The sequence below is a fragment of the Calonectris borealis genome, chromosome 19, assembly GCF_964195595.1.
Source record: "Calonectris borealis chromosome 19, bCalBor7.hap1.2, whole genome shotgun sequence".
In the NCBI taxonomy this organism is placed as follows: Eukaryota; Metazoa; Chordata; class Aves; order Procellariiformes; family Procellariidae; genus Calonectris; species Calonectris borealis.
This window is the reverse complement of record NC_134330.1, coordinates 6,809,370-6,826,852: the sequence shown is the minus strand read 5'-3', so window position 1 is coordinate 6,826,852 and position 17,483 is coordinate 6,809,370. Positions and strand designations below refer to the sequence as shown.

The 17,483-nt window shown below is 51.5% G+C and overlaps 1 protein-coding gene across 1 annotated transcript in view; it reads left to right on the top strand.

Annotated features, from left to right (window-relative positions):
- The window catches only part of LRRC75A (leucine rich repeat containing 75A), a 95,846-nt gene that overhangs the window by 51,244 nt on the left and 27,119 nt on the right, over nucleotides 1-17,483 (top strand). The window contains exon 3 of the mRNA XM_075168789.1: nucleotides 7,156-7,268. Coding sequence (XP_075024890.1) covers nucleotides 7,156-7,268 — 113 coding nt within the window. The remainder of the gene's footprint in view (nucleotides 1-7,155; nucleotides 7,269-17,483) is intronic.

Sequence of the window (17,483 nt, the reverse complement as noted above, 5' to 3'; positions counted from 1 at the left end):
GCTGTTCTGCGCTGGTGGATGGTGGACATGGCTTTCACTTACTAATTGTGGGACGTGTCCCCGTGCCTTCTCTTGCCGCCTTCCTAGTAGGTATTTGGAGGTCCCTAGGGCCCATCAGCTTTGGCACGTGTTAGGGATCTCCTGGCGATGTGAAAGCTTTGCACATGGGGACATTTCAGTGCTGAGAGAACGTTTCCTCTTCATTTTGTTGTCATCCTTCCCAAACCCCAACGTTTATCCCTGCATCACCATGGGATACCGGGGATTTGTTCTCCTTTGCTTCACGCTAATTTGTAATAACTGATTTGGTGCGTGTCAAAACCGTTGAGGATGATCTGTCCTAGGGCTTCCTAGAGCATCTCTCACTATTTTGTCTTTGTTTTACTGTGTAATAACTCTCTTTACATTGTGAACATGGTTTTTTTTTCTCTCAACTGTTTTTTTTTTTCTGCTTAATAGTCCAAACTATTATCCTATTGTCCTAGCTAATCACCCAAGACAAATAAAACAAGGAGGAGGATTTGGAAAGAAATCTATCATTCTCTGTATTTTCCGGGTAGGAAATAGGTCATCTTTTAAGGGTCACCGTCCACTGAACTGTATGGAAAGCAAACATCTTGGCTGAGGCATCTCCACGCCCAATGTTTCATGTGTAGGGAATGGTGCTCCCAGGATGAGTGCGGTTTCCCTGCCCTGTGGCTGCAATGGTTTGTGCATGGACAGAGCTTTTTGCACACCAAAGTGGCAACTGCAAATCCGGCAACATCCAGAAAGGAATGATACAAGTTTGAAAAGTTTTTTAAAAGAAACAGAAAAGGGGAAAAAAAAAAAATTAAAGTTTTTTAATTAAGTCAAAATCATGGGTTTGGAGGGCCAATTTGGGACTTTTTGCACATTAGGATTTGCAGTTCAGCACCTTTTTTTTTGTCCAGAGACTGATTGCAAGTGACAGAAACATGGGACTACGGAATAATGTGAGCAAAAACCTGTCGCTTCCTCCGACCCGAGACAATGGCTAATTGTTCTAATTTAGGTCAATCCCCTGCTGTGCTGCAGCAGGAATTCTTTACCAGGCCTCTTTTAATGATTAACGTTGGCCTATTTTACACGATGTTTGGCCCCGGTGCAACCGCCCCAGGGTTTCGCACACCAGCAGGGATTCTGCTGCTGGGGGAGGAGTAGTTCACTTCTTAATAAAAACAAATTAATTTGCAATAACAGCTTTATCGCAAGCCTTTCATATGCTTTGTGTCCTCCTCCGAGCTCTCTGGCTGCTTCTTTTGGAGCAGCCCTGAAATTCGGGTTGTGAATCCAACTCTTGCCTCCTTGCATCGCCCAGGTGTCGTTGCCGCGCGGTGATGCAAGGAGGGCAGGTACGGACGCCGTGGTTATTTATCCCCAGCGAAAACACTGTCCTGTTCGTCCCATGTTTGCTTTCCCATGGTGTCACCTCTCTGCTTCCAATTACCCCCCTCCCTCCACCGGCGGAGCGGCGAGGAAGGCGTCCAAGGATCGCTTATTTGTGGTCGAACGTGGTGTGCAGATGGCGGGTGATACCTCACCGACGGGCCGGATGGGATCTGTCGGTGCGTGGGGCCGACAGAGGCTGAACACTTTCTCTCCTACGCCACAGGTGAGACCATCAGCGAGGATAAAACAGGTCCCCCTGCAGAAACCAGGGCAGGTTTAGCAGGACCCAACGGGGGTGAGCCTGGCTCCTAGTCTTTACCTGCTCTGGTTTATCCCTGGGCTTTAACTGATGCCCGTTCCAAGCGCTGTTGCTCCATCCCTTCATCCAGGGCTCTCCTCTCGGGGCTGGAGAGGTCCCCGGTATGTGCCTGGGCACCCCCTCCGCCGTGAGGACAGACGGGGCTCGGCTCGTGCCTCTTCCCCTCGTTGTCCAGTTGAACGAGATCCCGTGGGCGCGGGGCTGGTTGCGGATGGCAGATGGGGCATGTGCCGTGAATCCTTCTCCCAGCTGAAATCTGTTAAGGGATTAAAATCTCATGAATCTCTGGGCTCCTCCCGGCAGCGAGCAGCCGCCGCCTTCTCCAGAGGGCTGGAGGCAGGCGAAGATGGAGGAGGAACAACGGGGAAAGGGGCCCTTCGCAGGGAAGAACCTCTGCTCTCAGCTTTCCCCTCATCCCTCCTCCGTCCCACGCTCAGCACCGTGTCTGACGGCCGGGAACTGCGCTGGATCTCTGCCGGCTCGAAGAGGACGTGGTCAAGTAGGAGCCAAGGCATTGCCCAAAAACTGCTTCTTCTCTGGGCTGATGTTGCACCACCTACGTTTGCTCTTCCTGGGTTCCAGGAGTCCCGCTGAGAGCTGGGACGCTGCACCAACGTGTTCTGCGAGGCACATCTCCTTGGAAGCTTTCCAGCTGAGCAGCCAAGCTAAATTAAAAGGAAAGAGGATGCCAGGCAGTTTTCTTGCTCCTTGAACAGAGGCTTTGCCCCCCGTTTGGGTGCTGCTCAAAGCGGTTTTTCGGTGTGCATGGCACAGGTTTCTCTCCCTGTTGACGTGGGGGCCGTACAGGCACCTGCAAGATCGCGGCACCGAGAGGTTTTGCAAACTCGCAGATGTTTCCAGGTGTGTAGCTGAGGGATCCGCGGGGGCATGGCTCATCACCAGCATCCATCAGCTGGCCTGTCAGCGTGGGGCTAAGAGAAAGGGCACATCCCAGCTCTATGAAACAGGCTTTCTCCTGGCAGCGCCGTCAGCTGGGAAAGCTGAACTCTCTGGGTGGTCTGTCCTATCTCCCCAACCCTGAGATGCTTTGCAGTTTTCCTCCCAGAGGCTGGAAACCAGAGTAACAAATGCACGCTCCCACGCACGTGCGCCGTGAATGCCTGATGCTGGAAGGAGCCAGGTCTTCCACGGTGTCACTGGTGATGCCTTTGCTGGAGATTCATCCCTATGTGTTGTTTCAGGAATGATTACGGCTGCAGTTTGGTTCTGGGGGTAAGACAATATGCTTAGTGAAAATGGCAGCTCTCGTTGTATATGTCTTGTGCTTGATTATTGTCCCTTCTATGGAAAGGGCACGTAGAGTTTGCCAAAAGCCAGTGCCGCGGGTTTGAATTTCTGCAGGTTGAGGGAAATCTGCCTTGCCACTCTGACCGCAAAAAAAAAAAATCTTTATATTGACCTTACGGCTGTAGCGAAGGAGTTATTCGATAAGTGATGTGATGCAGGTGGGGCAGAAAGACCTTTTGGCCAGTGCTTTTCATTCTGAGGGCAGTGGTTAATCGCTGCAAGGGGGGAAGCAGCAGCAGCATCCGCCCACCGATGGGGTTTGGGTCACCTCTTGCATCACGCCCGGGGGTGCTGGTGGTGCAGAGCAGAGAGGGTCGCGCTGGATGGAGAGCAGGAGTGTTACCTTGCAGAGGGAGGGTCGGCATCACGGCACGATGCTGGCATGGCTGATAGCTGCCCACCGGGGTAGTGCTCGGCGTCGTGCCGGTGTAATGCTCTAATCCCCGCGTGCGATGCTCTCCCCGTAAGCCGGGCAGCGAGGTTAAAACTTAGTCAACACGAGTGAGCTGGGCTGATTTTTAAGCTGACTCAGTTTTCAAGCAAGCTTTTGGGCTCGGTCCCACCAGGGTGTGCGTCAGCTTCAATTATTTCCTGATAGACTTGCATCATAAACAGCGAAAAAGCTTTTGTTTAGACCGTCAGACGAGTGTCCAGCTCTGCCTTTGGCACCGCGTCAGCTAAATCCCTTCTTCTGCGCATGTGTTTTGTGCAAGCCGGGGCAGCTCTCGTATGCCAGGGGCCAGGCCTGGGGCTGCTCTGGAGCTTCCCGCAAAGCTCTCGGGAGGAATTGCAGAGGTTTAGGAAGGGACCTAAAAAAAAAAGTGGGTTCTTGAAGCAGAGAGGTTTGCGTCTCACCCATGGGCAGGTGAAGGGCAGTGATGGGAATGAGATGGGCAGAAGTAAGGAGCCCGACCCCAAAATAGCGTGTCTAATGAAGGCTCTGAAATGGGCTGTTTATTTATCCCAGTGCTAAACTGGGGTATTTACCTACAGACCAGTGTGGAAACGACCATACTTTTGCAGCTGGCTTATATCCTTACATGGTACCGAGACCAGGAGATGCATGAGTTGCTGTGTGCAGAAGTCTTGTTCTCTAAATTCTGTTTTACAACCCCAAAATAGAAGTCACCCAGTACCTGCAGGGCTTGTGAGTCGAGCTTGCTTGTGAAGAGAAAAGGGCTGAAAGAATGGCCTCGTGGGCCAGCCATGGGAAGGATGAGCTGCAGTGGCTGCGGATGTAGAGAGATAAGGATTAAAATACGCTTTGCCCTGCTCTAGCATCTTTCCTTGGAGCCCTCAAGGTGCTGTATCGGTGCTGGGGCTTTTTCGAACCATGAAGTTAATGCAGGTGCCGTGCTGGATGGTTTTCTGGGTTCTGTTGAGGGGATTGCTTTGGGCTGAATTTCTCAGAAATTGGCTTGATGTGAAGTTGAGGTCTGAGCTTCCACCAGCCACCCGGGCACAGCGCTCAGGTCTGGCAGCGGCGCACCGAGGGCCGGCGTGAGCACGCCGCTTGGGGAGAAAAATCCCTTAGCGGAGAGGGAAGACGGTCCTGCCACATTTGTACCAGCAAAAACTTGTTTCTTTTACTTTCTCTGCTTTTTTTCCCACATTACTCTTGCGTATGAACTTCCCCGACAGTTTAGTTGCCGGGATAATACTGGAGACAATTGTAATTATCTCTTTCAGGTGGCGATTTGCAGCGCTGAATCGCAACGCAGTGGCTACTTTCCCCACAGCATTTTAGCACGTTGTTTCCTTTTCAACGAGAGTTTTTCCAACGCGATGCGGTGAGGGCTCGTAGTTGGAAACCCCCGCGCAGTGCTGAGGGTGGACACTGTTATTTCAGGGGCCGCTGCAATGCTTTGCGAGGGTAAAAGCTGAAAAAAAAATAGATTAAATGAAAGAGCCGGTGGCACCAGGCAGCTTGCTGTGGATATTACGCAAAAGTAAAAAAAATAGGGTAGGTGTCAAAATTCCTGGTGTTTTCTTCTCGCGTTAGGGATGCTGGTTACACAGCGAGGAGGGTGTTGCTGGCAGAGAGCAGTTCGAGGGAGCAGCATATGCTGTTGCCTTCCCAAAATGTTTTGAGGCTTTAATTAAAGAATGGCTGCAATGTGTTTCCAGATCTTCCAGTGGAAAACGTGAAACGAAACCTTCCCTTTCATTATCTTTTCTGTGTTAATTTGACAGGCTGAGCCTCCTAGGGTTCATCCATCCCCAAGCCTCGAGCATTAGATGTTTCTTGCCGCAGGGTCGCCGGCGGGAGGGGCGATTTCGGCATGCCTGAGGTTTAGCATAGGCTGACAAACCATTGAAATTTGCGGGATTAAACCCCTTATTTCAAGTTAAGCGTGGCGATAAATGAGGTGTTGAAAAGTATGGGTTTAAATATGCTCTTAAACCCATATTTCCTCTTCTGGGAAACAGGAGGTACGGCCGTCGAAGGCTTGCGGAGCTCAGACGTGACATGGCTCCTGACTCGCGCTGTTTCCAGCTCGTGCTGACGCGGCGTCTGCCGTACGCCGTGCTGGTGTCTGTGGACCTTGAGGTTCTACCTGAGCTGCCGAAATCACCTGGAGCTGGAGCTGGGCAAGCATCGTCCCGGAATTAAATCAGTTTTTGATTATGTTAGTCGCCGTGTAGGCACTTGGACATGTCTGGGAATAAACTACCCCGATTTCTGTCGAGGCTTCGTGTCTTACAGAGTGGATCACACGAAAAGCTGAAGACCACAAGTCCTACACTGATATTTCTGCTCCAGCCACCTGCAGATATGCCCTTTCTGTCCTGGTTTTGTGGGTTTTTTACCCTGAGATAACCTGCTGTAATTGTTTCCCTGCACACCCAGAGGTGATTTGTCAAAATCCCTATTGCTCCTTGGTTAATTCAATATTTATAATGTCTTTGTAAGGCCGGTCCCGCTCTGCTGACTTGGAGGCGAGGTAGGAGAATACATTGCATACGTGAGGCTGCACGAAACGCGCAGCTCGCAGCTCTGCTCGGGCTCGGAGGGAGGGCGTGAAGGCAGCAGTAACGGGGTGTCCAGGAGGAGAAGATGCAGCATCTTCCTCAGCATCCCTGCCCAGCTCCTCCCAGCATAAATGAAGAGCAGCGGCGAGCCGAGCCCTGCTTATTTTAGGGCTTCCTATTCGGTTTCTGTGTCTTCTCGAAGATGTTCCATGATGCAGCAATTTCATAAAACCAGGCAGACACCTCAAATTGTCACAGCTTGGGGTTTTTTTTTTGTCATTATTGTTCTTTAAGTTAATCTCTGCTTGTGACCTTTCAGAGAACCAGGCAGAGCAAGATGGGTGGTTTACATTATTGGATGTCATATCATGCGTTCGTATATAAAGATCTTGAAATGAAACATGACTGAACGGTCCAGATACTGGTATTTGTATTTTGTTTTATTTTTAGGAACCAAAATTTCTAGAACCAAATTCTTAGAAACTTTTCAGAGTTGAAGTTTTCCAAGCCACTACCCTTTTGGGTGCAAATCTTAATCAGAATTGAGAAGACTCCTCTAAAATCCCTGTTTTCCTTGAAGCTTTTTTTTTCCCCTAACAAATAGATGTTTTGATAATTTCAGATGAGCGCTGTTCCCGAGATCTCCATGAGCAAACGCTAAGAGGCTTTGTGAGCTGTTTTGTAAAGTAGTTTTTACGGTAATGGATGAGTTGTTAGGTTTATTTAATCCATTTCAGTAAAACTTTAGCACTGGAAGCTATTCTGTAGTGTCAGATGATAACAGTGCTGCTGCTGAATGAACCGCAGAGAGACGACCCCGCCGCGCAGATCCCCGGAACCCCAGCACAGCAGCCCAGAAGGGACCTCGTCATCCTTAACCGGGCAGGGCTCCTGCACCCCTGCGTTCGCTCGCCAGCAGCAATGGCCACGGGCGTGCAGGACGGGGTGGCCCTTGGTGAAACGCCCCGTCCTTGCAGCATCTTAGCCATCAGTGGGTTTCGTTTTGGTTTTTTTTCCCTCCCTTCCTATACAAGTTTTAGTGTGGTCCCTTATGACTTGCCAGCTCCTAGCAGGTCGGAGCATCCCACGGGCATCACGGTAACGCTGCAGACACCTTACCTGGTGTCCCTCCCTTGTCTTCGCAGGAGGGGGACTCCCTCGGGGCCATGGAGAAGCTTTGCCGGCAGCTCACCTACCACCTCAGCCCCCACTCGCAGTGGAGACGGCAGGGCATCATGAAGAGGAAACCGCAGTCCTGGTGAGTCGGCTCTCGAAAGCCACCGTCACCCCCGTGCGTCACTGTCCTGGAGTCCTTGGGACCGCCCGCAGGCTCGGCAAAGTGGGGAGGGGGTTTTTCCACGATGCTTTTGGCCACGGTCTTCAAATGTGGGTGCTGGTGGGAGCTGCCTGTTGCACACCTGCAGCAATGGGAGGAACAAATCCACCGCGATGAAGGAAAGTGCTTAAAACCGTTAGCCAGGGCTGCGAGGCAGCCGGGAGCTCAAACCCGTCTGGGCTTGCCACAACCTCCAGAATCCTCCGTTGTCTCCAATCTCACCAGGGTTTCCCCCACGCATGGTTGTGTTATCAGGTTGCTTCGTGCTCACCCAGAGGTGTTTTCCTTCTTTCCCGTTTTCCTTTCCCTGTTGCATCCCGGTTGCAGAGGAGAGCAGCATGGTAGTGCCCGGGGAGGGGGAACGGGCTGGAAACCCTGCGCCATCCATCTTCCAAACAACCCCATGCTGGGCATCGGAGAGCAGGAGACAAACTGCTCCAAGATGTCCTAATTAGCTGGTAATTAATGTGCTGACATGTGTCACCACGCACGCCATGGCTTGCAGCGTGTTTACACAAAGGGAACTGTTCAATTAAAAATAGGGAGTAAATGAGCCCGGTTCCCTCCTCGCCCAGGTCCTCAGCAAAGCGTCCCAGCTGCCGACATCCTGGATCCATGGAGCCAAAAAACCTGTGGATGAGGCTGATGGGAACAAAAAGGGCTCCTTGTTTTCCGTGATGTTATGCATTACATATTTAATTTATTATTTGTGTTTAAGGAAGTGAGAAGTACAAAAGAAGCCGCAATCTGGCAGAGTCAGGATTTGTACCCAGGTGCTTTCTCGTGATCCCAAGAGAGTTTCGGTTCCTGTTGTAGTAGATGCTGTTTGTAGCCATAGTGGAGACTAATCCTGTGCAAAAACTTAGTCTGAATAGAGAAGCAGAGAGAAGGAAAATGGACACAAGAGGAAAACAGACAGGAGGGAATAAAGGACTGTGTGCCCAAACAGGATTAGGACCACGAGATCTGGCTCAGCACCCCTTGCACCCTGTTGTCCTTAGAGACCCAAATGTGGAGAAACGCTGCTGTTCTATGAGCGGTGGTAACCACACATTTGCATGTTGAGCGTTTTTAAGGTGTATTGATGGCTAAAATTTGCTCTTTCCCGTAAAGCGGCAGACATGGAGGCAGTACGTTGGGGCTGCGTGCGGCCAGGCTGTACCCCGCGGGCTGGGCTCAGCGCTCGGAGCCGGGTAATGACCCGGCAGCTCAGTTACCCTCCTGGGTTTTTTTTCTTAATTAGAATAGGAAATGCACACCCCTTGTCATCCCATCAGGGCATTATTAAAGTTACGCTGATGTGGCAATGGGGAGCTCTTTAGAGCCCAAAAGACAAGGAATTCCTGAAAACGAAAAAATTTAAAGCAGTGCTTTGTGCCATTCTGTCTTTAATTACCAGTCCCTGCCCTTAATTATCAGCTTGGAGCGGTTGTGCCAGCCCGTCCGCGTGCCAGAGATCTGCTAAGCTTTATCTTACAAGCCTGTCGTAACGCTTCCCTTTCCTTGGAAGAACCGGGAAATAGCTGAGGTTTTTCACGGTTTTAATAGCGGGGGTGAGGTTTTGGCTGTAAACAAGCCCTGACCACAGGGCAGCGACCCCGGGGCTGCCAATGCGTGGCGCTGGCTGTTGGCTAGTTGAAGCCAACCCTTTGCTAGAAGTTGAAGCCAACCCTTTGCTAGAAGTTGAAGCCAACCCTTTGCTAGAAGCTGAAGCCAACCCTTTGCTAAGGTCTAAATGCCTTAATATAGAGATTATATAGAGAATAGAGAGAATATCTGTCTTGTCTTCCCTGTGCTTGAACAACTGCCGCTTTATTTGTGCACCAGGGATGCTCCTGGCCTCGTGTATGTGTGCATTGGTGGGTAATTCCTTCCGCAGCCGATGACCAGCGGGTGTTTCCCCAGAGCCCCCTGCTCTGGGTTGGGGTTTGCAAGTGCCCTGCGATGCCTCCAAGGGAGTCATGGGGTCTTGTTCCCAGGTGTCGGCGTTGGCTTGACCCATCCCTGCTGTCAGATGTTGCAGGAGTTTTCAAACATGAAGTTTACACGCTTTTTTGTGTGTCTGTTGGCCATCCACAACCCATCAGTGCTCTGCTCTAGGGTGTAATTAGTAGCTGGCTCTAATGACCAGGGAGCTAGAGAGCCCCTCTTGGCATCCGTCTCTTCGCAAGGAAAAGAACTTCAGCTTGGTGCGGTGGTAGCAGAGGGACTGTGGTCCCCACTGGTGGGGGACAGGCCCATTTTATCAGAAATAAAAACGAGGCCTGTGGGAATGCTTTCCCAGCTCTTTCTGTAGCTGGTTTTATCACGCCACATCTTGTCCTGTCCCTTTGCTTTGCTGGCTGTTTTTTGTTTAGAAACTAAACAATAAATCAAGCGATTCCTGGGTTTTCTTCAAAGTTCCCATTCCTCCCGTTCCTCTCCCTCCTTGTGTGCTGGTTTTCGGCGGGGCTGACCGTGCCCCCCTGGAGAAGGTGTTTGGTAAGTAGCTCTGGATAACCCTTGTAATTAGGATATGGTTTATTTTGATTTATTGGAGGCTCCCTGGTGTAAAATCCCCATTTGCACGGGCACAGAAGCAGTGCAACCCAGTGTCTGGGAGGTCTGGGACTTGTGGCGTGGATCCCGTCAGTCTGTGGATTAACTGCTCCTCTTAACGAACCCAGGGCTCATTTAATATCTCTCCTCGATGCTCAGAGATCCTCCTTATGGCACCACGCAGCCAGCGGCCAGTCTGGGGCAGAGATCAGGTGTTAAGAGCTATCTTTCTAAAAGGAAAGGCTCTGTCCGTGGCTTTTTGGGGGAAACTGGCTTAAATTCACAAGCGTGACAACAAGCCTTCGGTTATAGAGCGGGCAGAGCACAGGGGGGTCTGGGAATATTTTCAGTCGTGGGTTATTAAGGGAAAAGCATCGGAAAATGTGCTGCGATGCGCGTGCTGTTGTGTTGGAATAGCGATTTAACAGCGTATGAATTATTCACAAAAAGTGAATAATTCGGGGGCCGTCAGCCCCCGCGCCTGCCGGCGGGATGAACCTCAAGGGCTGCGGCTCCCGCAGGCTGTGGATGCCCGCGCAGCCCCGAGGTCCACCCTGGGGTCCCCGGGTGGCCCCGAGAGCAGGTTCCTGGGTGCCTTGCAAGCCTTTGCCCTCTGCCACGGCTCTTCTTTGCGGGGATGAAGATTAAAGCCGAAAACTTGGGCAGCACAGATGTAGCCTCGCTCACAGCAGGGGGGGCGTTCATTGTTCAAAGCCTGTTTTATCCTGCCTGTCCTGGTGATATCGGTCATGTTTGGGGCTCAAGTCTCCTCTGACCGCCTTTTTTATAGACTCCAAAATCCCTCAGCTTCCCTGGAATTACTCTTGCTTTGCGACGAGGTCGGTAAGGTCCCAGGAGAGCCCGGGGGGGGTCTGAGACCCCCTCGGCACAGGAAAGACACGGATCTGTTGGAGTGGGTCCAGAGAAGGGCCATGAAAATGGTCAGAGGGGTGGAACGGCTCTGCTATGAAGAAAGGCTGAGAGAGTTGGGGTTGTTCAGCCTGGAGAAGAGAAGGCTTTGGGGAGACCTTATTGTGGCCTTTCAGTGCTTAAAGGGGGCTTATAAGAAAGATGGGGACAGACTTTTTAGCAGGGCCTGTTGCAACAGGACAAGGGGGAATGGTTTTAAACTAAAAGAGGGGAGATTTAGACTAGATATAAGGAAGAAATTTTTTACGCTGAGGGTGGTGAGACACTGGAGCAGGTTGCCCAGAGAGGTGGTAGATGCCCCGTCCCTGGGAACATTCAAGGTCAGGTTGGACGGGGCTCTGAGCAACCTGATCGAGTTGAAGATGTCCCTGCCCACGGCAGGGGGTTGGACTAGGTGACCTTTAAAGGTCCCTTCCAACCCAAACTATTCTATGATTCTTTCTTGCTTTGCCCTTTCTTTTCATTTTCTTTCTTTCTCGTTGGAGACAAAGTCTTCCAGCTCTCCTGCAAGACAGCTTTGGGGTCAGAAAGGGACAATCTGGAGTCATCCCCTGTCCCGTGTTGCAGCCTGCCTGGAGGATCCATCCGCGGGAAGCACGTAACCACGTGCCTTGGGTGTGGAAACCTGGTCTCTCATCTCCTGCACGGTGATTCTTGATCCTGTAATGAGTGCCCCTCGTTTCCAGCTGATAATTAGGGATTGCAGCACAACGGCAGGGGTTGGGGGAGCCTGTCCTGGAGCTGCGGAGTTACTCAAAAATACTTTGTTAATTAGAAATCTGTATCTTTGGGATGCATTGTGCTCCTGGGTCCCAGCTGCCGGAGACACGCTCGTTAGCACACTGACTCGTAACAAGAAAACACAAGCATCCTAATCTGTGCCGTGGCTTCATTAAGAGGCGTCATTTCTCCGGGCTCACGGCTGCGCCCATCTCCTGATGTCGCAGTCCCTTGTCCCCTGCAGCTGGGTTAGACGTGTTGGAAGGGTTTGGGAAGGAACTGGAGTTTAATTATCCCTAATTATTGGGAGCGCATTTGTGGGAAACGGAGGCTGATACGTAATCGCATCGGCTGCGTTAGTGCCACGCTGATCCCTCTCTTTGATTAAAAGGTTTCCCCAGCCGGGGGATCAAGGGGGTCTCGGGCACTAGTGGGATGTTCCCCTCTTCTTGTTCAGGGCTAGTGAGGGGGTGGTGGCCTCTGGGTGTCATTGTATTGCCACCTCCTCGGATGCCCACAGTCAAATTTTTAGTGGGATAGCATCTCTTCTTCACTAAATGCCCGCTGGCATTTCCAGCAGGCGTCGGGGGACGTAGCCACAAGCAGTGGGGTGGATCAGTCCCTCCTGCACCCGCCCGTCCTGGGACCTCCTGGTACCGTGCCGAGGTCTCGCCGGCGCGGTGAGCAAGAGCCCTGCACAGGGGTGCAGCTCCACCGAGCGCTGAGCGAAGCCAAATAGCTATAATTAGTCTCACCAGAAATGTGGCGAAATAATTACAAGGGAAAATTGCTTTTTCTTTGTTCCGCAACTGCTGTATTCGTTACAGGTGATAATGGGAAGCAGAGCAGCCGGAGGAGGAGGATGGGGACAGAGGATAGAGAGAACTGGAGCTGATTTTTTTTGGTCGGTCGTGCTACGGCCAGGCAGCCTGCCGCGTAGGCGGGGGGGGAGGCTAGCGCTTTCCGTTTCCATCTCACCCCAGGCATCCCGTTCGGTGCATGCACGGAAAGAGCCAAGTCAAGGGAGAAGCTCTCGGCGTTGGCTGCCCCGCTCTGCCCTGCTGCCTGGCACCGGAGCACCCAAACCTGTGCCAAATGACCTTATTTTTTTTTTTTGGCATATTAGAAATCTGTCTGTCCCTCACTTGCTGTCTGCCTCTCTGTGCCTCCCTCTGAATCGCATATATTTGTATTAAACATCCAGGATGAAAATCAGTATTTTGCCTGATAGGGTAGCCAATAGCAGGAGGATGAAACCAGCCTGCTAAAGTAATTTGTACGTCTCTGGCTCTGCCTAGGGACACGATTACAGTCCAGTGTTTAACTAGCAAGTGCTGAATTAGATCCTGGAATCTCCCCGCTCCTCCTGCTGCCAAGCGCTTGCCTTCGGCATCGCAAAAACACAACTGGTAATCAAAGCTCCGCGCGTCCCTAATTGCTTTGGAGCGCGGGCTTGCGCCCTTCATGGGGAGGGAGGGAGGAGGTGTCTCCGGGGGGAAACGGCCTCCGTGGCTTTGCTGTGTCTTTCCCATCCCCGGAGAGTCGTGGCCAGTGCGTTACCTGTGTTTGCTGCCCGTGTTGCCGCTGGGCACAGGAGCAAGAGCTGAGGATGCTCCAGGGGGGGGATGGAGCGGTGGTGCCTGCCCCGCCGGGCTGAGCAATGGGCAGCGTCTGAAGAAATATCGATTATTCCTATCGTAATTCCGAATCTAGCCCCGGTTTACATCAGGTAAACCCCTTTTTCAGCTACAGTTCCTGTTGATGCCACTGGAGTGCGAAGCATGGAAGAATTTAGGGTGAAGCCGCTCAGTTTGAGCACTGGAATTAAATGGGGTCAATTTGGACCTAAAAAATGGATTTTTTAACTTTGTTGTTGCTCCGCAATAAGCGGAGAAACCCCCCAAAAGAAGCCCGTGCCTGCCCTGAGCCTAGCACAGACCTTACGGGGGGTCCACACCGGGGTGAGCCAACATGGCTCTTTCTTCACTTTCTAAAACCATTTTATATTTCAGAGCTCCTGGCACTCGCTCGTGCAAATCCTCCCCCCGGTGCTGGGGCATGTGAAGGGCGAGGATCTGATTTTTTTTTTTTTTCCCCTCAATTCACATGGGTTTTTCAGGTGGTTTTACTTAGCTCCAGCCACCTCTCTTTTCTTTGCTACTTGTCCTTTTTGCTGGTAGCGGGGCCAGCCCTGATGCCGGGTTCGGACGCGATGCAGATGTGGGCAGCAGCTGGGAGTGCTTAGCCCCGCAGGAGGGTGAGGGGAATGTCAGCCCTGGTATGAGATCTGCTCCACGGCCGCACCAGGAATGCGCCCGATGAGGATTCGCAGGAAAAGGGGCCGTTTGCTGTTTCTCTTTGCAGGGAGCGCTGCGGAGCGGCTGGCCGGCTTTCCCACAGCCCCGCGTGAGCTCATTCCTATGGCTGATGGAGAATCTTAATTATGTCCCAAGTGTTTATATACATAAGGGATGAATCGTGCCCATAGTTGGTCTAAACAAGGTCTTAAACAAGGGCAACATTCTTTGCTGGCTCTGCTAACACCAGGAATATAATTTATTTGTATTTTTTTTCCTAAATCCAAGAGTTGCCCTTCTTTGAGACGTACATGCTGGCGTGGAAACCAGCTCTGCCCCCACGTTGCCTGCTGCATGTGGGCACTGTGCGTGAGGGCATAGCTTCATAGGAATTTTCCTATTTAGCTTGTGAACACAGATCACTTGAACCCTACGGGCAATTCCTGTAGCGATAACGCAAACACAACTTCTGTAAGTACCCAGCTAGGGTAGGGAGCTTTCGGTTATGGACTGCGGAGCAGGTACATACCTTTATCCAGCTGAATTTCTTGGTGAAATGGAGATGTCGTTACCTCCCTGTTAACACCATCCATCCTCCCGATGCAAGAAGTGGGCACGGTCGCTCTGCGCTGCCCAACCTGGGGCTCCAAAGCGGGTCGGAGCTAGACCTGTCCCTGCCTCGCTGCGATGGGACGTCACGTCGTTGAATGGGACGTCACGTCGTTGAATGGGATGTCACGTCGTTCAATGGGACGTCACGACGTTCAATGGGACATCACGTCGTTCTCTTTCCTTCTTGCAGTTTCTTGCATCTCTGCTGCTATGATTTTCCCCACTGCGTTTCCCCCGTCCCTTAGCAGCAGCCACCTCGTTTACGGGCTTTCTGAGCCCTCTCTCCTTCATTCCAGTCCAAAAGCCCCTTTATTGCTTTGTTGCGCTCAATCTTGTTCAGCTAAATTCCAGTTTAAACAGAGTATTCTTTCATCTCTGCTCGACAAGCAGCGCTAGGCAGTGCTAAACCCCATTCCTGCCTCGTTATGCATTACCCTAACGTGCCAGTCTGCAGAAAAATGACATTGCTCGTAAGTCACCCGAGGAGCATTCTTGTTTATACCAATTTATTGTGTGTCAGCGCAATAGCCATTGGGTTCTTAAGATATCTGTGGCAGCAAGGGAGCTGCAGTGTTTGAAGAAGGTGGCACGAGCACGCCGGGAACCTCTGAGGTCTTTGCATTTGGAAAGGTCAGGGCTTTTCTCAGGAGCCTGCATATGGATTTAGGACCTGAATATTCGGTACTTATTGTCTTCACTCTCTTAAGGTTTAAGCCTAATTTTCTATTTTGTTGTTTTCTTAACACGCCTAAGGGACTCAACCAAGCGCCCACAGGGATGCTCTGCTCGTGCGTAACCCCGGTACGTCATTGCGAAGGGTGAGCCCCTAATTCCTCAGCGAAGGGGGTCTGGCAGCCTCACACATTTTGGCTGTGGCTCACCACTTGGGCAGCATTGATTTTTCTCTTGCTCGAACAGTTTTGCGGCTCGAAAGCCGTCATTTTTCTCTCAGGATAGGTTAGAAAAATTGTCTCGAATGGGTTGTAATTCTCTGAGATGGAGGATATATTTAATCATAAAAGTGTCCGACAGTAGCTGTCATTTTCTGCCTCTCCGTGAGGGTTGGTATGAATAGGGTGGAAGCAGCAAACAGGTATTTTTTTTCTGTTGCCATACATTTCTGCAGGGAATTTACTGCCTGTGGCCCTGCCTCAATGGGAACCGCACCGGGGGTGTAAGAGCCCCTGCGTAACAGGTACTTCTCCATGTGCAAATTACAGGGCGATGCATGACAAAGTAAGACAGAATCTCATGTTTGTTTTCTTTGATTTTCCCAGCCTAAGCAGGGCTGAAAATACAGTGCCCGTTTCCTCTCGCTTTCTGCATCCTTCCGGCAGCGCCTGGGTAGGAACCGAGCCCGCGTTTAGCCCTGCGAGATGTTGTTTTGCAGCAACTGCTGATGAAGCAACAAGTCACGGAGGATATTTGGTAGCCTGGGGTGGAAGATAAACCCTCCTGGAGTTGGTTGAAAGGGCTGATACCTCCAGCTGTGATACCTCGGTATCTGCAGGGTTTGGTCCGGTAGCCACAGTGTGCCATATCCATCGTATGCCAGCTCCGTCTGCGTGGTGTAAAATACTGCTGCCGAGGGCAAAAATCCTGCTTGATTCCTCCTGCTCCAGCCCTGCCTCGGGCTCCTTGCCTTGTCCCCAGCACTCGGCCCACGGGGCATTTGGGATTGGGGACATTTGAGGTTTGAGCTTGGGTTTGCGCATCCACGGGCTGGATCTGTAGGGCTGGGAAAATGGGTACTGCCAAAGCAGCTCTCCTGGAGAGGAGGATGGAGCCGTGTCTGCTGCTTTGTGGAGGCAGGAATCGGCTTCACAAGGGGAAATGCAGAGAATAGGTTTTCCCCCGATAGGTTTTCCCCGCAGAAGGGTGCTGTGTGCCTGGGATGAGGCCCCCTTGCTCCCTGTCTGCATGGAAAGCTAAACCCCCTTTTTTTCAGAGTGCAAGAGTGTGACAAGTTGCTTTTTCCTGGGCCAGACCCTAGTCAGGTATAAAAGCAAGGTGTTGCTTTTCAACCCTGAAAGGGGAAGCGCAAACACCTCTCCCAGACCCCTCATTCCTCACTTGCAAACATCTCCCGTTGCCTTTGCAACCTGCCGTGGCGGGATGCGGGAGTCCCGTTTCCTCAGGATTTTGCCCAGTGCTTTGCAAAAGGCATTACCGGAGCATCAAGCATGACACCGTGGAAACCTGCTAAAATATCCGACAGGAGTGGGAATAGGGGAAGTTTGGCAGGCGTGCCCGAGACAGCGCGCTGATGGGGTTTGAGCGGAACCCTGCAAGGCTCGGGCACGGTCCCTTGCTGCTGGAGGCAGCTGAAAATGTGCTTTTCTGCCTTCTTTTCACGATCAGCATAGCAAGAATTTGGAGGTATTTCACCTCTGTGGGAGGCAGAGCTCCCAGCTCCCATTTGTAGCACCCGAATGCCGAGGGCTGCCCATCCTTGCTCTTCCCAAAGCAGTTCAGCTCCTCCAACCACGGCACTGCTGCTTGCTTGGTTTTCCATGGTATTGCTTGGTTTTCCATGGTATTGCTTGGTTTTCCATGGTATTGCTTGGTTTTCCATGGTATTAAAGGAGGTGTGGAAACACGCTGGTAAAATGCATTTCACCGAGGAAGAATGCTTCGGGGTCCTCCTTTACACCTGGGAGTCAGCCTGGACTCCCCTTTGCCTCTCTTAAGACCCTGTGATGTGAAATCGTTAGAAATCACCTTGCAAATACCCGGCTGAAAGTGCAAACGGATAGCTTGGGACAGCTTTTGGAAGTCGGGAGGCTCCATCAGGCTGCGGCAGGTTTTAACCCATGGTTACCTGTGGGTTGGATGTTCTCCATGGCGCTTGGCAGCCAGGTACGGAGACCTGTTAAAACAGAAGAGAAGGGTGTTTTGATTTAGTGATGAACTTACGGAGGTTAAGCAGCCTTATTTTGTTGGTAGGAATGATCTTTTTAGCATCCCACGCCTAATTTCATCGGGGGCACAAAGCATTTCTGTCCTGGAGGAACGCTGGGTGCTGATTTTTCATATTTGC